Below are 12988 nucleotides of genomic sequence, written 5' to 3'. Positions count from 1 at the left end.
TGGTTCCTCTCACTCCCAAAGAAATTGCTTTACAAAGTATACCAGCAACAGGCACGGCCATTGAGTTCAGCTTGCGTTTCGCCGGTGCCGGAATATATACCCTCAAGTATGAGGCCGTTACGCAGCTTTTCCCGCCGGATGCGATCCCGATGGCGAAAAATACCGCACCAAATACTCCAAAAAAAAAAAAAAAAAGAAAAGCAATATGAAAAACGAGAATTTTTTTTTTAAAAAAGGAAAGACTTGAAAGGTTTCATGGACTTGGATTGGAAGAGGAAAGTTGACGCCGTGCGGTGCCTCAAGAGGGCGCAGATCAAAACAAAGCTGAGCGGTGAAGAACTTCGAGAGGAGCTGCAGCTTCTCTTTGGCCTCGCTCAACTTCGCACTTCCTCCACGTTCTTCTTTCACCACGATGGTTACTGTTCCCAGTTCTTTGCGATCAATCTAGCGGGCAGGTCTTTGGATTTCGGGTCTGGCGTTTCTCTGTTTTCTCTGTCGTCCTCTGCCTGCCCTGTTCGGATACTACTCTAACTCGTCCACGTCGAAAATCTGAACTCTTCCCTCCCTCATATGAGTTTGAGCTTGTTGACTGCGATTTGCGCCCGCCCCCAGTACTCACCTCGTCTGTAAGGGTCGCTGCTTCATCTTCACATTCCAAGCATGCGACTCCACCTAACTATCCAGCGGCATGGCCTGCCCGTGACGCGCATTCTCTGGACTACGTCACCGCCCTCGCTCTTCGGACACGGTCTCACGAGCCCCTCGCCAATAGTCCCTGCTGCTTCCTCCGCGGTTACCTCGTCGCGGGCCCCTAACGCGTTGTATGCGAATGGGGGATATACCATTGCGCAGCTATTGGAGGATGTGAACGAGGTTATTCCCCTGGAGACTGAACCACGGCTATTCGGGGATGAGTCAAGCGGGCAGTGGGGTTTGGAGGACTACGTGGTCGAAGTCGGCGGCTCAGAGTGCTTGCACTTTATGGAGGTGGAGGGTTTATTGAGAGAAGGTGATGAAGTCTTAATACGGGCGCTTCAAATTTCGGATCTACGAGCGAGGCGGCTTTCTGGTCGACACCAGATCTCTGTTGATGGCAAGCATCTTATCGATGGGGTACCCTTCGGAAAGCCGTTCTTGAAAAGGCCAACATCGTCACGACCCGCCATAACGATTCCGCCGAGGAAGAAAAGGCGCACTGCCCTTGCTCTCTGGGGTAGCGGGAGCTCCTACGAGGAAGAGGATACTGAGTGGGCGCCGTCTCAACAAATAAGTGCTGGAAAAGAATTGTCTCTACTTCATCCTGCGAGTGAGCTTGAGAAGGAAACTGAGGCGGAATACGAGGACGCTTATCAGGATGACTACGAGGACTACCACGAGCCGAACGAAGATGGGGATGGAACTGTTATCCGGCACAATATCGACAAATCGAACGGGGCCACGGAGAGCGATGATAATGCTTCCTCGGATGAAGATCTTAGCCAGGAGTTGCACGATCTCAAGAAAGATATGGAGGTATCATTGCTTCCTGAGGTAGAGAAGGCCGAAAAGGCAACAAACCCTCGCGGTTATCCATTGCGCTCGAGGCCGAGCATTCCACAGGCAGCACCTAGAAAGAGCTCTCTTTCTCGTCGCTCCACTGGTAGACCGCCTGAAGCTTCGCGAAGGGATTCCAAGAGTGTTACATTTGAACAAAAGAAGCAGGAATTGCCAGTCGCTCAGCTCAACAACTCTGTCGCGCGAGCTGGTTCAACTTCAGAGGAACCTGAAGATGCCATCTGTAGTGATAGTGAGAGCAGTAGCTCTGCGAGTGAGACTAGCGTGTCGGAATCGAGTGACGGAGACTCATCTTCGGATGACTCTGTGTCTGCATCAGAGGCCTCATCCGGATCCAATCCTGAGTCGGAATCCAGCTCTTCTTCGGAGAGTTCGGCGGCTGAATCTGAATCGGAGCCAGAAGATATTCCTGAGGCTAGCACTATCTTGAAGCCGTCTCACAACTCCAATCCGCCTGGTGCAGGCTCACTCCGGACTAAAAAATCAAACAGACGAGTTAAACTGCGGCGAAGGCTCACCAAACTCAAAGAGTTGGGCATTCTCGGAGAAGAAGCCGATTTCGCTGCTCTTCGACAATGGGAATCAGATAACGGGGGTTCGTTTTATATACCTGACAAGAGCATCGACTTGAAAAAGCGGGCGCAAGAGGAGTTTGTGGCAAAACGTCAGAAGCTTCTCCAAGATCTGGAGTCAGGCGGGGTTGATGTCACTCCCGTCTCTGAAAAGGAAAATATAAGCCCAAGTTCTGTTGAGCAAGATGCGTCAGAGTTACTCGAAGACCGCGACGAACTCTATGAAACTGCCAATGATACCAACGAGGCTAGCCCAGAAGTTCCACAGCGTCGTACTTTGGATGTAGCGGGCACCCGGCGGCTTTTGTTCGGCTCTCTTGGTGTCAGAGCTCCACGCTCTAAGGAGGAAGAAGAGGCCACTCGGAAAAAGCTGGCGGGCAAAGCTCAGAAGTATGTCCCTCGGCAGACGGTACGGGAGCGTACCTCCGATTTCCACGAAAGCGAGCCTGAAGTGGATTGGAGGGAGAAATTGAACCTCGGAGCTACTGAATGTGTCCACGAGGACATCGAATTGAGTACTCCGCCGTTCCCATTCGAGCAGCGCTGGGATGCAGAAGCAGGAGATATCATGCGAAAACGGAATGGAAGGGGACAGAAAAGGAAGAGGAGACAACAGCTGCAAATTTATGACGATGAAGGGGACTACAATGGCGATGATGATACCCAACTCAACTATGATGACTCTGAGCAACCCCAAGCTGAGATCAATAACAAAGACGAGAGTGAGCAGACAGCAGCTCAGTCAGCCGAAAGCACTGGGGACGATCTTCCAGCCTTACCAAGTGATCCAAATGGTCTCCCAAACATAAATGGAGGAGATATGAAACCGGGTCTTGTGTTTGCTTTTAAACAGCTGGATGTGTCGAAGGCCACGAACTGGCAGCCTGCGGTATCTGAATATCGAGTCGCAGTGGTTAGCGACGTCTTTGGCGATAACATCCTCGGTATCCGGCTCGCAAGGCCATACCGGAGACAACCTCGAGATGTGAATGATGAAGAGGGCCCCTTTCAATACAGTGGATTTGAGATGCCTGGGATGGATGAAGAGGAAGGGGAGGATGACGGGTTTCGTGAAGTACCATTTGACGATCTAATCGACCCGAAGCTGCTCCGCGCTGCTCCTCCTGCAGATGCTGGAGATCAAGATACCGCCAGCATGTCAGTGAATTAGTTTTTCCTTCCTGTTCCTCGCTTTGCCTGGCAGCCAAACGCTTACCCGACCAAGCCTCCCTGCAGACGAAGAAGAGCCTGTGTCGGGGCCGAGTCAGCCTGCGGTCGACGATGCGGCTCCACTTGGCGAGCACGAGGACGACCAAATAGCGGAAGCAACCAGCGCACAGCCGCCATCCTCTAGTAGCCATGGGCCCACATCTAATCTCTCCTTTCCAAACGCCGACAGCCCGGTTAGATCACCACGCTTTGAGGGTTTTGAACTTTCTCATTCTGGTGGCAGTCCTCCTTCAAGCCTCGCTCCTTCGAGCCCGAGCGATACTCGAGACGAAGCACAAAGATCTAATTCGATTCCCAAGGAGAGCGATAACGCACAATCCGCACACCCGTCTACTTGCCCTCCCAATGCCGATGATCACGATCAACAAGAAATGGGCTTGACTGAGCAGCTCCAGACTATCAGCAGCCCTGGCAGTGGGGAATCCTATGACCGCTTGATGAACTTCTTTCTAAGCCAGGATTTACCTTCCTCTATAAAAAGAGAGAGAGAGAGCAGTCCTGTGGATGCTTCATCAGGGCCTAGCTCTCCTGTAGTTCCAAATCCGTTCTACGAAATCGATAAAGCCCATGAGGAGCGCCGGCAGAACACTCGTATTAGAGCCGAACGGGATCACTCATATGACTCTGCTTCGAGCAGGGAGCCGTCACTCAAGAGCGAAGTTCCTTCATCTCCGAAAACCGCCCCGAAACCCCCACACTCTATGCAGGACCCTCCACTGCTCAGTGTCATTCCAGATAGCATCCAACCCGCACCTAGAGAACCGTCTCAGTCTCCTCTAGCCTCGCAGGCGCACGACTTTATCGTCGATTTGACTCAATCAAGCCCTCCCGTGTCGCCGGAAGGGAGTGACGAGGACTTTGCGAAGACCGTACGACTTCCAAGGGGTTCAGGATGGGTACCGAAGAATGTTCCCCGAACACGCAGACAGACCATGCTCTCGTCTCAATCGAGTAGGGAGGTCCGGACGCTGGAAGAAGGAAGCATCAGCCCGCCCCGACGGAGGCGAGGACCGAAGTCATGATGTTGGTTCATGTATGATTAGTGTATATATCAACTATGTGTGAATATATTCTGTACTGCACTTGAGGTGTCTTGGGCAGTCTTGGTTAGAAAACGGCGATCGCTGATTGGCGGGGAACTCGGCAGATGCAACAGCAATAACGTCATTTCTCCAGATCCAAGACGGCTCAGCTCCAGACCTTTGAGGTTGAGATGACGCATTGGGGACGGGGAATTGCTGGTGATGTTGGAGCTGCTGGTTGGTAATGTCTCTCTGTCAAATGCCCCCTGCTGTTGTGGTTGAGCGCTGCTCTTGCACACTCCTCCAAGGGACGAACTACCCCAAGGATCACGACTTATGCAGGTGCCCCTCTTCCCTCTCCATCTCCCCTCCCGCCGGAAGCTCATCCTGTGGTCGTGCTTTTCACGCCCGTCAGCACTATTCTCGACCGCTCGTTTTGTCTCCCAGTCTTCCTTAGTCACCCGCTGTCGGCGTGGTTGTCGCAATTCCTCCTCCTGTTCTTGTCCCTGTTGTGAGCATCAATCGCCCCTCGCCTCATTGAACAGGACTCGAGCCCTGACTAGCCCTGCTTCATCCCCCTCACCTCGAGCATCTGGATCATTCAACCAAATTAGGTTGTTTTCATTAACAAAAATCTCTAGGCTCTCTCGTACTCCAGCAACTATGGTGCAGGAATACAAGCTCGAAGGCATATCGTCCTTGTCGGGCATCAAGGACTTCGACAAAGTTGAGGCTGGGGTAGAAGGCGTGCAGGACGGTAAAGTGCTGCTTGTGAAGTACGACGAGAAGGTGCATGCCATAAGCCCTAAATGTACCCACTACGGTGCTCCGCTGAAACTGGGAGTTGTTTCCCCAGAGGGAAGAATTACCTGTCCGTGGCACGGAGGTACGCTATACCTTCCTGTGATGAGTGCTATGTACCCGTGCTCTAACTGTCTCTCGCGAAGCTTGCTTCAATATCAAAAGCGGAGATATCGAAGATGCACCTGCCCCCGCGGCTCTGAATACGTTTGAGCTAGTAGAGAGGAATGGCGCCGTCTACATTCGCGGGGAAGAGTCTGCCATCAAGGCCGGCCAGCGCATCTCAGAGCATAAATGCAGTGCTTCCGGTCCTGGTGGTTTGGTCATTGTTGGAGGGTAAGAGCCCACCACGCCAGATCAATGTGATAACTGACGTGTTTCGATCAGAGGTTCTGGTACGCTGGGCGTGATACTCGCGATTCGCGAAATAGGATACAACGGAGCGATCACGATCATTAACCAAGAGCCTAGTCTTATCATTGACCGGACAAAGCTATCGAAAGCTCTTATTCCGGACCCAGAGAAAATTCAATGGCGTTCGCCCGAGTGGTACAAGGAAGTCGGGATCGAGACCGTCTCCGACGAGGTCACCGCGGTCGACTTCGGTCAGAAAACCGTCATGACTCGTTCCGGAAAGACGTTTCCCTATACCAAGCTTGTTCTAGCAACCGGCGGTGTACCGCGTAACCTCCCCTTGGAAGGCTTCCAGGTCCTTGAGAACATCTTCAAGCTGCGCACAGTAACGGACGTGCAGCAGATCCTCAAAGCAGTCGGCGAGGAGAAAAATAAGAAGATTGTTATCATCGGCAGCTCCTTCATCGGTATGGAAGTTGGCAACACCCTAGCCAAGAACAACGAAGTTACTATCGTCGGCCAGGAACAAGCACCCCTTGAGCGCGTCATGGGCGTCGAGGTCGGCCGGATCTTCCAGCGCAACCTCGAAAAATCCGGCGTGAAGTTCAAGCTCTCCGCCGGTGTTGCAAAGGCAACTCCCTCCAACGAACAGGCCCGCAACGTCGGCGCTGTCCACCTGCAAGATGGCACCGTCCTCTCCGCCGATATCGTCATCCTCGGTGTCGGTGTTCGCCCAGCAACCGACTTCCTCCAGGGTAACCCAGCCGTCACACTCGAGAAAGACGGCTCTATCAAGACAGACGAACATTTTGCGGTTCCTAATCTAGACAACGATGTCTTCGCCATTGGCGACATAGCCACATATCCTTACCACGGCCCTGGCACGGACCCCGAAAAGGGCACGTACACGCGGATTGAGCACTGGAACGTTGCACAGAATGCGGGCCGCAGCGTCGCCGCCTCCATTGTCCACACACTCAACGACAAATCCACCCCGTTACAAAAGACCAAACCCAAGGTCTTCATTCCCATCTTCTGGTCTGCGCTCGGCGCCCAACTCCGCTACTGCGGTAATACGCCGAATGGGTGGGACGACTTGATCATTCAGGGCGAGCCGGATAATGCGAAGTTTGTGGCTTACTATACGAAAGGGGATACGGTGGTTGCTGTTGCGACGATGGGGATGGACCCCGTCATGGTGAAGTCTGCGGAGTTGATGCGGAGGAAGAATATGCCGAGTAAGAAGGAGATCCAGGATGGAGTGGATATTTTGAATGTTGATGTACCGCAGGGGGTTAGGATCTAGGTGCTAGGAAAGGAGGGTATAGTGATTTTGATAATTTATCTGAATGGATGGGACCTATAGTTATATCATGGTACACTGTAGCTGCGACTTACCGGAGCTGTTTGATTCCGACAAAACTTCAAGTGATGCTCTATGTACTCATTAACAAAGCTATATTCAACGCAACAAAAACAGATTTTGGTCCGGATAACGCCGAAAATGGATCTGGACATCGTAAACATGTTATCAGGCAGGCACCTGATACATCCGCGCAAGCACCCCTCTTATCACCGTTTCGACTTAGCTTTCCCTTTCGTCGACTTCTTACTCGGCGTGTCAATTTCAATATCTACAACATCATTCTCTGGCGGGACAATACCGCCCGACATCGCGGAAACAGGAATCGTCGCCGTCCGCACCGTACTCAAGGGTGCCATCACCCCGTTCCTCTCGTCCTCGAGGACCCTCCCCTCTTCCTCGGGCGAAAGCATTGTCCCCTCTATACTTAGGAACCCGCGATCTCGTTCCGAGCCGGGGATGACGTCGACATCGACGACGCGGAATTTCACAGTCCCGCGGACGCGGTGGCCCGAGACGGATTGGAAGTAGCCCTCAAGGCTCTCGTCATAGTCTTCGGCTTCGGCTTGCGCCTCTTCTTCTTCTCCTCCTCCTGCATTTGTTGTGGCGGTCGTGGGATACTGGTCTTGGGAGTCGTAGAAGAAAGGATTTGCGTCTGACGCTAGGGTGACGGGGTTGAAGTGTTCTTTTTCAGGGTCGAAGGCGGATAATAACGATGTGCTTTTTTCTTCGTCTTCGTCTTCGTCTGAAGAGGGCTTTGCGGATATGGCCTGGGTGGCTGAGCTGTTGTCGTCATCTTCACCTGGTGGGATCCATTTCCAGGTCGGTGGGAGGCGTTTGCGCTCGATGCCCACGGAGAAGAGGTTTAAGACGACGGCACCTAGGAAGCCCTCGGATTGCACGTTGATCCAGCCTTCGAGGAGCTGGCCGCGCTGGGGGCGGAAGACAAGGAATGTCGCGGTCAGGTAGACGTACATAACGCCGTATTCGCCGGCCGTCGTAGCGAGGGTGAGCGGTTCCGGGCTTGGGGAGAGTGTCGAGGATGCGGAGGGTGGCTCGCTTGATATCGACGCATTGGAGTAGGCGAGGATAATTCCATGGAGAGGAGGATAGTAGGTAAGAAGGAGGGGAGAGAGGTGTTCGGCTAGCAGAGACGCGAGAGCGTGCGTTGGGGAGATGGATATAGGCGAGAGCGGCAGGTAGAGCGTTGCGGTGGTGAGGGAGTATGGTGAGTCGGGCGCTGTTGCTGTGTCTTGTTGGGCTTGTGGTGTCGTGGTGGTTTTACTTTTGCCTTTGCTCTTGTCTTTGCCCTTGGAGGATTTGTCCTTCTTCTTGCTGCTTTTTTTGTCGTCGTCATCCACCTTTTCATGCTTGCGCTTCTTTTTTGATGATGATCCCTCGTCCTTGTGCTTGTGTTTGCGCTTGCGTTCCTTTTCAGACTCAAATGGCACCATGGAAGCGGCATTGGAGTCGATCTCCATTGCGTCGACGGCCATTGCCCCTGATGTACGACTATGAGAAGGGACTGACCGATTCGCTGCGGGCTTAAACTCGTGAAGCGTTTTTCTTCCTTTTTACTTTTTTATTTCTTCGTCGAAGAACAAAGTCGGGAAGGCGGTGGGGAGGGCGGTCTGAGGGAACCCAAGACAACAATTGGCATGAGGATAAAGGCTGCGGTCTCTCCTTCTTTGCAAACGTTTGCCTAATGTTGGATTTGGAGGATAATTGTTTGTCAAGTGCATTGGTCTGAATGTGTGGATGATAGTGAATTTTTTTTTGAATTCGCCATGGCACTTTTATCCTTGATCGGCTGGTATACTCTTCCCAAGGTGAGCCGCATTCTACCCGCCGCGTTTCCCCGGCGGTTCCTGGCCAGGACTGACACCATAAGTTAACAGTATGCAACAAATTTAGTTCAGTATGTCTACTATGGCATCACTATCCGCGCTGGTGACCCAAAGCCTCAACCAGGCTCTGCTCGATATGCCCGAGACCGCCGGCGCATCTTCATCGCCATCGTGATCACCTATCTCCTCTATAACCTCTTCGAGGTCTATCACAAGATCCAGACAGAGGGCGACTTCTACCAAGCCTTAGGAGTGTCTCCCCTATCCGATGAAAAGACGATCAAGACGCGGTTCCGTCGTCTAGCTGCGCAGCACCACCCGGACAAGCTTGGGGCGGGGAGTTCAAGCGATTTCTTTGTGTATTTGAAGCAGGCCCAGGACACCCTGACAGATCCGGTGAAGCGGTACGCCTATAACATGTGGGGATCCAAGATTCTCGAATGGGGTAAAATCGACACGAAGCACGGTTATTTTCTGGCTGGGCTAATGAAGGCTGTCCCGGGGTATCTCGTGTCCTTCTGGATGATGCTGCTTCTCAATTACACCTGGTGGTCGGACTGGGGCCGCTATGTGAGTTCTTTCCACCGCGATCTCTGCTCGACTTTCACTGACCTCCGTGTACAGTGGCGCTTTTTCTCATTCGCTGCTCTGTTCACGTTGAATCTGGTTCTGATCAGCCATCAGGGTCCGGTCTTCTTTTCCTCTAATTTCTTCCTGTTGCCTTGGCAAATAGTGAAGATGGCAGAGACTCTTTCGCTTAGTCTGCATATATTCATATCCCAAATTGCACCCCCGGAAGCCAAGAATTCTGCATCACCTGAGCGTCTCCATCCACAAACCGTGCAGCGTCTCGGGAAGCTCCTTCAGCTCAGCCGTGCTACGGATACTGAAGCGACACGGCTTCTGCAATTGGGATTCGCGTCGTTCCAAGGGGACCGAGAGAGCGTCGCGACGCTGCGGAAGGGTATGAAAGAAGGTTTAGTCTTGAGCAGCGTCCGGGCGAGCCCTGGAGTGCAGCAAGCAGTGAAGGAAGTGATTGAGCGTAAGAAGGTGGAAAGGAAGATTGACTGAATAGAATGGAACCGTTGCATCATATGTCTATATAGAGCACTGCCGGTCGGTGCTGATTTCTTATTTGGATCGATGTATAATCCGAAAAGAATTGTCGTGCATGAGAAACCGAGAAATCAGTGAGTAAATTGGGCAGGTTGCGCTCCAGCCGTCCATAGGGAGTGGGCGTAACTATGCACTGGCAGTAAAGGGAGATTCCAACGACTAAAATCAACCAATGCCACTATCTCGCACTCTTACGATTATTTCCTTTTCGCTGTCAGAAGTGAACCTATCGTCGATGTTAATGAATCGGCGTAGCAAGCCGACCGTAGTGAAATCCTTGGTTCATCGTTCGTAGACTCCATAGTGCGATTGCTGCTGGTTGCAATGGCCTCGTTGATTTGTTCCGAGCGCCCGGAGGCGAAATGTCGATGGCTCCATCAGGATCGTCACACCGTGGACTCAAACCAGCCACATGATGCCCGTGTAAGTGAATGCAGGATGACCAGGCAACGAGGTGTGATCTGTCCAGTCGTGAAGATCATACTGACGAAGCGCAAGTCCTCCATCCAGATGAGTTCCCAGTCTGCCGAAACAGCCCTTGGCTCTCGAGCCGGAGGAGAGTTATCCTGTGTCAGTGACGGAATTGGTGGGAACCCCCGGTGGCTGCAGTAATTTGTGTTCAGAAAATCAAACCTGGTTGAGGCGGGACCGGGCGATCCATAGCTGGTGATGGAAGCGAATGCCTCAGAATGGCGAGATTTACTGCCAAAGCCGACTCTGGCAACGCGTCAGGGAGACAGTGCGGACACCGGAGAGGCGCGGATGGCCATTTGAATCTCGTGAAAGACTTTTCTGACTCTCAAACAGCCCGATGAGCGTCGAAGAGGAGAATCATTTGTCTTTGCTCCGTCAGAGTCTGACAATCATATTAAAAAGACGCTCCTTGGCGGCTCTCCTCGTCTTTGGTACAGAATAATGACGGAGGCAGGCGCATGGAAGATGGGATGTATCGCTTCCGACCTTACTGGGTTGATACGGTATTTGAACAAGTTTAGAGGCACGATTATACTTCGGTACAGGTAATGACAAGACGGTAATCAAAGCACAGATCAGTTTCCCTTCCTCACCTCTCCGGCTCTTCTCTCCTGGACTGACCGCACCGAAAGTCTGGCTGTTCCCTTAACGAGAGAGAGAAACACACACAACTCGCCCAACAATGAAACCACACGGCGCCTCGACATCCCCATCCCCATCCCTTCCATCCTCATCGCCTTCCCCCCTTTCCTCCTCCTTCCTCTCTTCTTCTTCCCGCATTCACTCCCATCCCACCTGTCCATCTTCATCGTCACCTTCTCTATCCTCGACGCTCTGCCGGACTATGTCACCTCTGCCTCAAATTTGCCTGGACAAGACTTTCCAAACTTTCGCCTCGCCCTGAGTTCAGCTTCGCCGCCACGTTTGACCTCTGAGGAACCCCCAAACCCGGCTCAATCTCACCCGGACACCCACAGCTCACCCCATTTATCGATCATCGAAATCGGACACTGCCACATCGCTGTCCTCAATTTTTGAACGGTTTACCTTTTCTTCCCTCCACTTAAACCTGTCGCCCGAAGGGACAACTCGAAGGAAAGAAAAAGAAATTACAAACTCCCACGACACCATCTCTAGGATTTGTCCTTTGTCGCGATTGTCGGACGGAACCATGCCGGCTGCCACCTCAACCTCCCGCTCCAACGGTCGCTCCAATGCCCCTGCGACATCTAGGTTGGTCGTCGTTCTTAAACTATCGTCGAGCCTCCTGAAGAAATTCGCACCTGTCCCAGACACGAAGGATAAGAAAAAGAAGGGCAGTACCGCGACCACCACTAGCAACAAGGGCAGTGATACCGGTGCCAATCCTCTCACCAAGGAGGATGGCTCTTCATCTCCTGCTTCATCCGCCGCAGACCCGCCGCCACCTGCCTCCTCCGTAGACAATGTCTCCGATGCTGCTTCTACACCCGCTACGGGTACCTCGGCGGCGGATCGTCGGAAGGGTCTCCCTGGCCCACGACCCGGCGCCAAGAGAGGGCTCAACACGCCTCCTGACGGTTCTTTTAAGCCAAGGGGGAAACCTGGCCCCAAGAAGAGGCCTAGGCTGTACGTCCTCTTCCTCTTCTGCATTTGTGTGCCTTTTAAAACTGACGTGTTTGTCATAGTGAGGATGGTACCACCGAAAATGTCCGATTGAGCAGTTCGCACCGGTTAGGACCAAAAGCCAACACAGGGGCGATTAACGCCGGCCTTCGTGCCCTAGATCGGAGCGGCACTCCATGTCGGAAGTGGGAACGAAAACCTTTGCAACTCAAGAGCTTCACTGGTATACAATGGCAGCTACCTTCATGGCGCGCACCTCAGCGCCAGAAGCAGGAAGCGAACGGAGAGACAAAAGAAGGTGTTCTCGAAACTGGCGATAGTGACAGTAGAGCCAACCAGAGCGCCAGCGGCGTCCCCAGCGAAAAGAGCAATTCCGGTGATGGAGACCTCACCCCAGCTTCCCCTAGTATGGCTGAAGCATCCTCGCCCGCGATCGCTATGGCCGCCTAGGCTAATCCCAGCCATCTACGCTTATTGTGCCCTTCTCTGTACAGTATATTTTGACATTTGTATTCTTCTCCTTTCCTAGGGCGGGCTCAAGAGCGAATTTCGTTGTTTTATTCTTGGCGTTGGTTCGGTTATTGGATGGTCACGCGAGCTGCTGCTGTTACTTCCATTTGTCCCGGCAGGCCTTCACCGTCCCTGTTATTATCTGAATTGTTGTGCTATCTGGCCGACTATCACCTTTCCGTTAGCGTTGCTCCTGCATCCTCCTGTCTTTCACTATGTAACACAAGAATTAGGGTTGGAATGGGTCATTCGAGCGGACAGAAATTGTCTCTTCAAAGAACTACCCGTATGGGCATATCTTTCAATCTACCAGACCAATACTATTACCCAGCTCGGAGACTCATAGAGTTCTTTCCTCTTGTCCCCAAGAAGGTTTTCTGTTTCGAGTGTGTTGGTGGACGGTGCTCTAACCACGGCCAACGAAGACAATGATAATTTACCCCCAGCTGTCTGAGGAAGATATGCATGGGTCACCCAGTATCCCTACTGGGACAAGACGGGCTTTCCCATCAACATAACGTCAGCTATAAATAGGAAGTT

At 52.5% G+C, this 12988-nt stretch overlaps 5 protein-coding genes across 5 annotated transcripts; 4 read left to right on the top strand and 1 right to left on the bottom strand.

Moving 5' to 3' along the window:
• Positions 1-660: 660 nt before the first annotated feature.
• On the top strand, positions 661-4378 carry BJX67DRAFT_383330 (uncharacterized protein; the record flags this gene model as incomplete). Its single annotated transcript, XM_071033439.1, has 2 exons — positions 661-3284; positions 3352-4378. The coding sequence occupies 2 exons, from the start codon at positions 661-663 to the stop codon at positions 4376-4378; spliced, it is 3651 nt and encodes a 1216-aa protein (XP_070883890.1).
• A 663-nt stretch (positions 4379-5041) lies between these two features.
• On the top strand, positions 5042-6839 carry nfr1 (putative AIF-like mitochondrial oxidoreductase (Nfrl); the record flags this gene model as incomplete). The annotated part of the gene is made up of 3 exons (XM_071033438.1): positions 5042-5264; positions 5326-5515; positions 5567-6839. 3 exons carry the CDS (start codon positions 5042-5044, stop codon positions 6837-6839), a joined length of 1686 nt encoding a protein of 561 aa, XP_070883889.1.
• Positions 6840-6969: 130 nt separating this feature from the next.
• Positions 6970-8516, bottom strand: BJX67DRAFT_196126 (DNA-directed RNA polymerase I subunit RPA43). The gene has a single exon (XM_071025395.1). It carries the CDS (start codon positions 8390-8392, stop codon positions 7106-7108), a length of 1287 nt encoding a protein of 428 aa, XP_070883888.1. The 5' UTR covers positions 8393-8516; the 3' UTR covers positions 6970-7105.
• Positions 8517-8576: 60 nt separating this feature from the next.
• BJX67DRAFT_196015 (J domain-containing protein) lies at positions 8577-9999 on the top strand. Its single transcript, XM_071025393.1, has 3 exons — positions 8577-8725; positions 8795-9313; positions 9368-9999. The coding sequence occupies exons 1-3, from the start codon at positions 8684-8686 to the stop codon at positions 9812-9814; spliced, it is 1008 nt and encodes a 335-aa protein (XP_070883887.1). The 5' UTR covers positions 8577-8683; the 3' UTR covers positions 9815-9999.
• A 1324-nt stretch (positions 10000-11323) lies between these two features.
• Positions 11324-12950, top strand: BJX67DRAFT_196057 (uncharacterized protein). Its single transcript, XM_071025394.1, has 2 exons — positions 11324-11941; positions 12001-12950. Exons 1-2 carry the CDS (start codon positions 11505-11507, stop codon positions 12386-12388), a joined length of 825 nt encoding a protein of 274 aa, XP_070883886.1. The 5' UTR covers positions 11324-11504; the 3' UTR covers positions 12389-12950.
• Positions 12951-12988: the final 38 nt, after the last annotated feature.

Source organism: Aspergillus lucknowensis, assembly GCF_044049455.1.
Source record: "Aspergillus lucknowensis strain CBS 449.75 chromosome Unknown BJX67scaffold_36, whole genome shotgun sequence".
NCBI lineage: Eukaryota > Fungi > Ascomycota > Eurotiomycetes > Eurotiales > Aspergillaceae > Aspergillus > Aspergillus lucknowensis.
The sequence above is the reverse complement of the archived record's forward strand: the minus strand, read 5'-3'. Positions and strand labels throughout refer to the sequence as shown.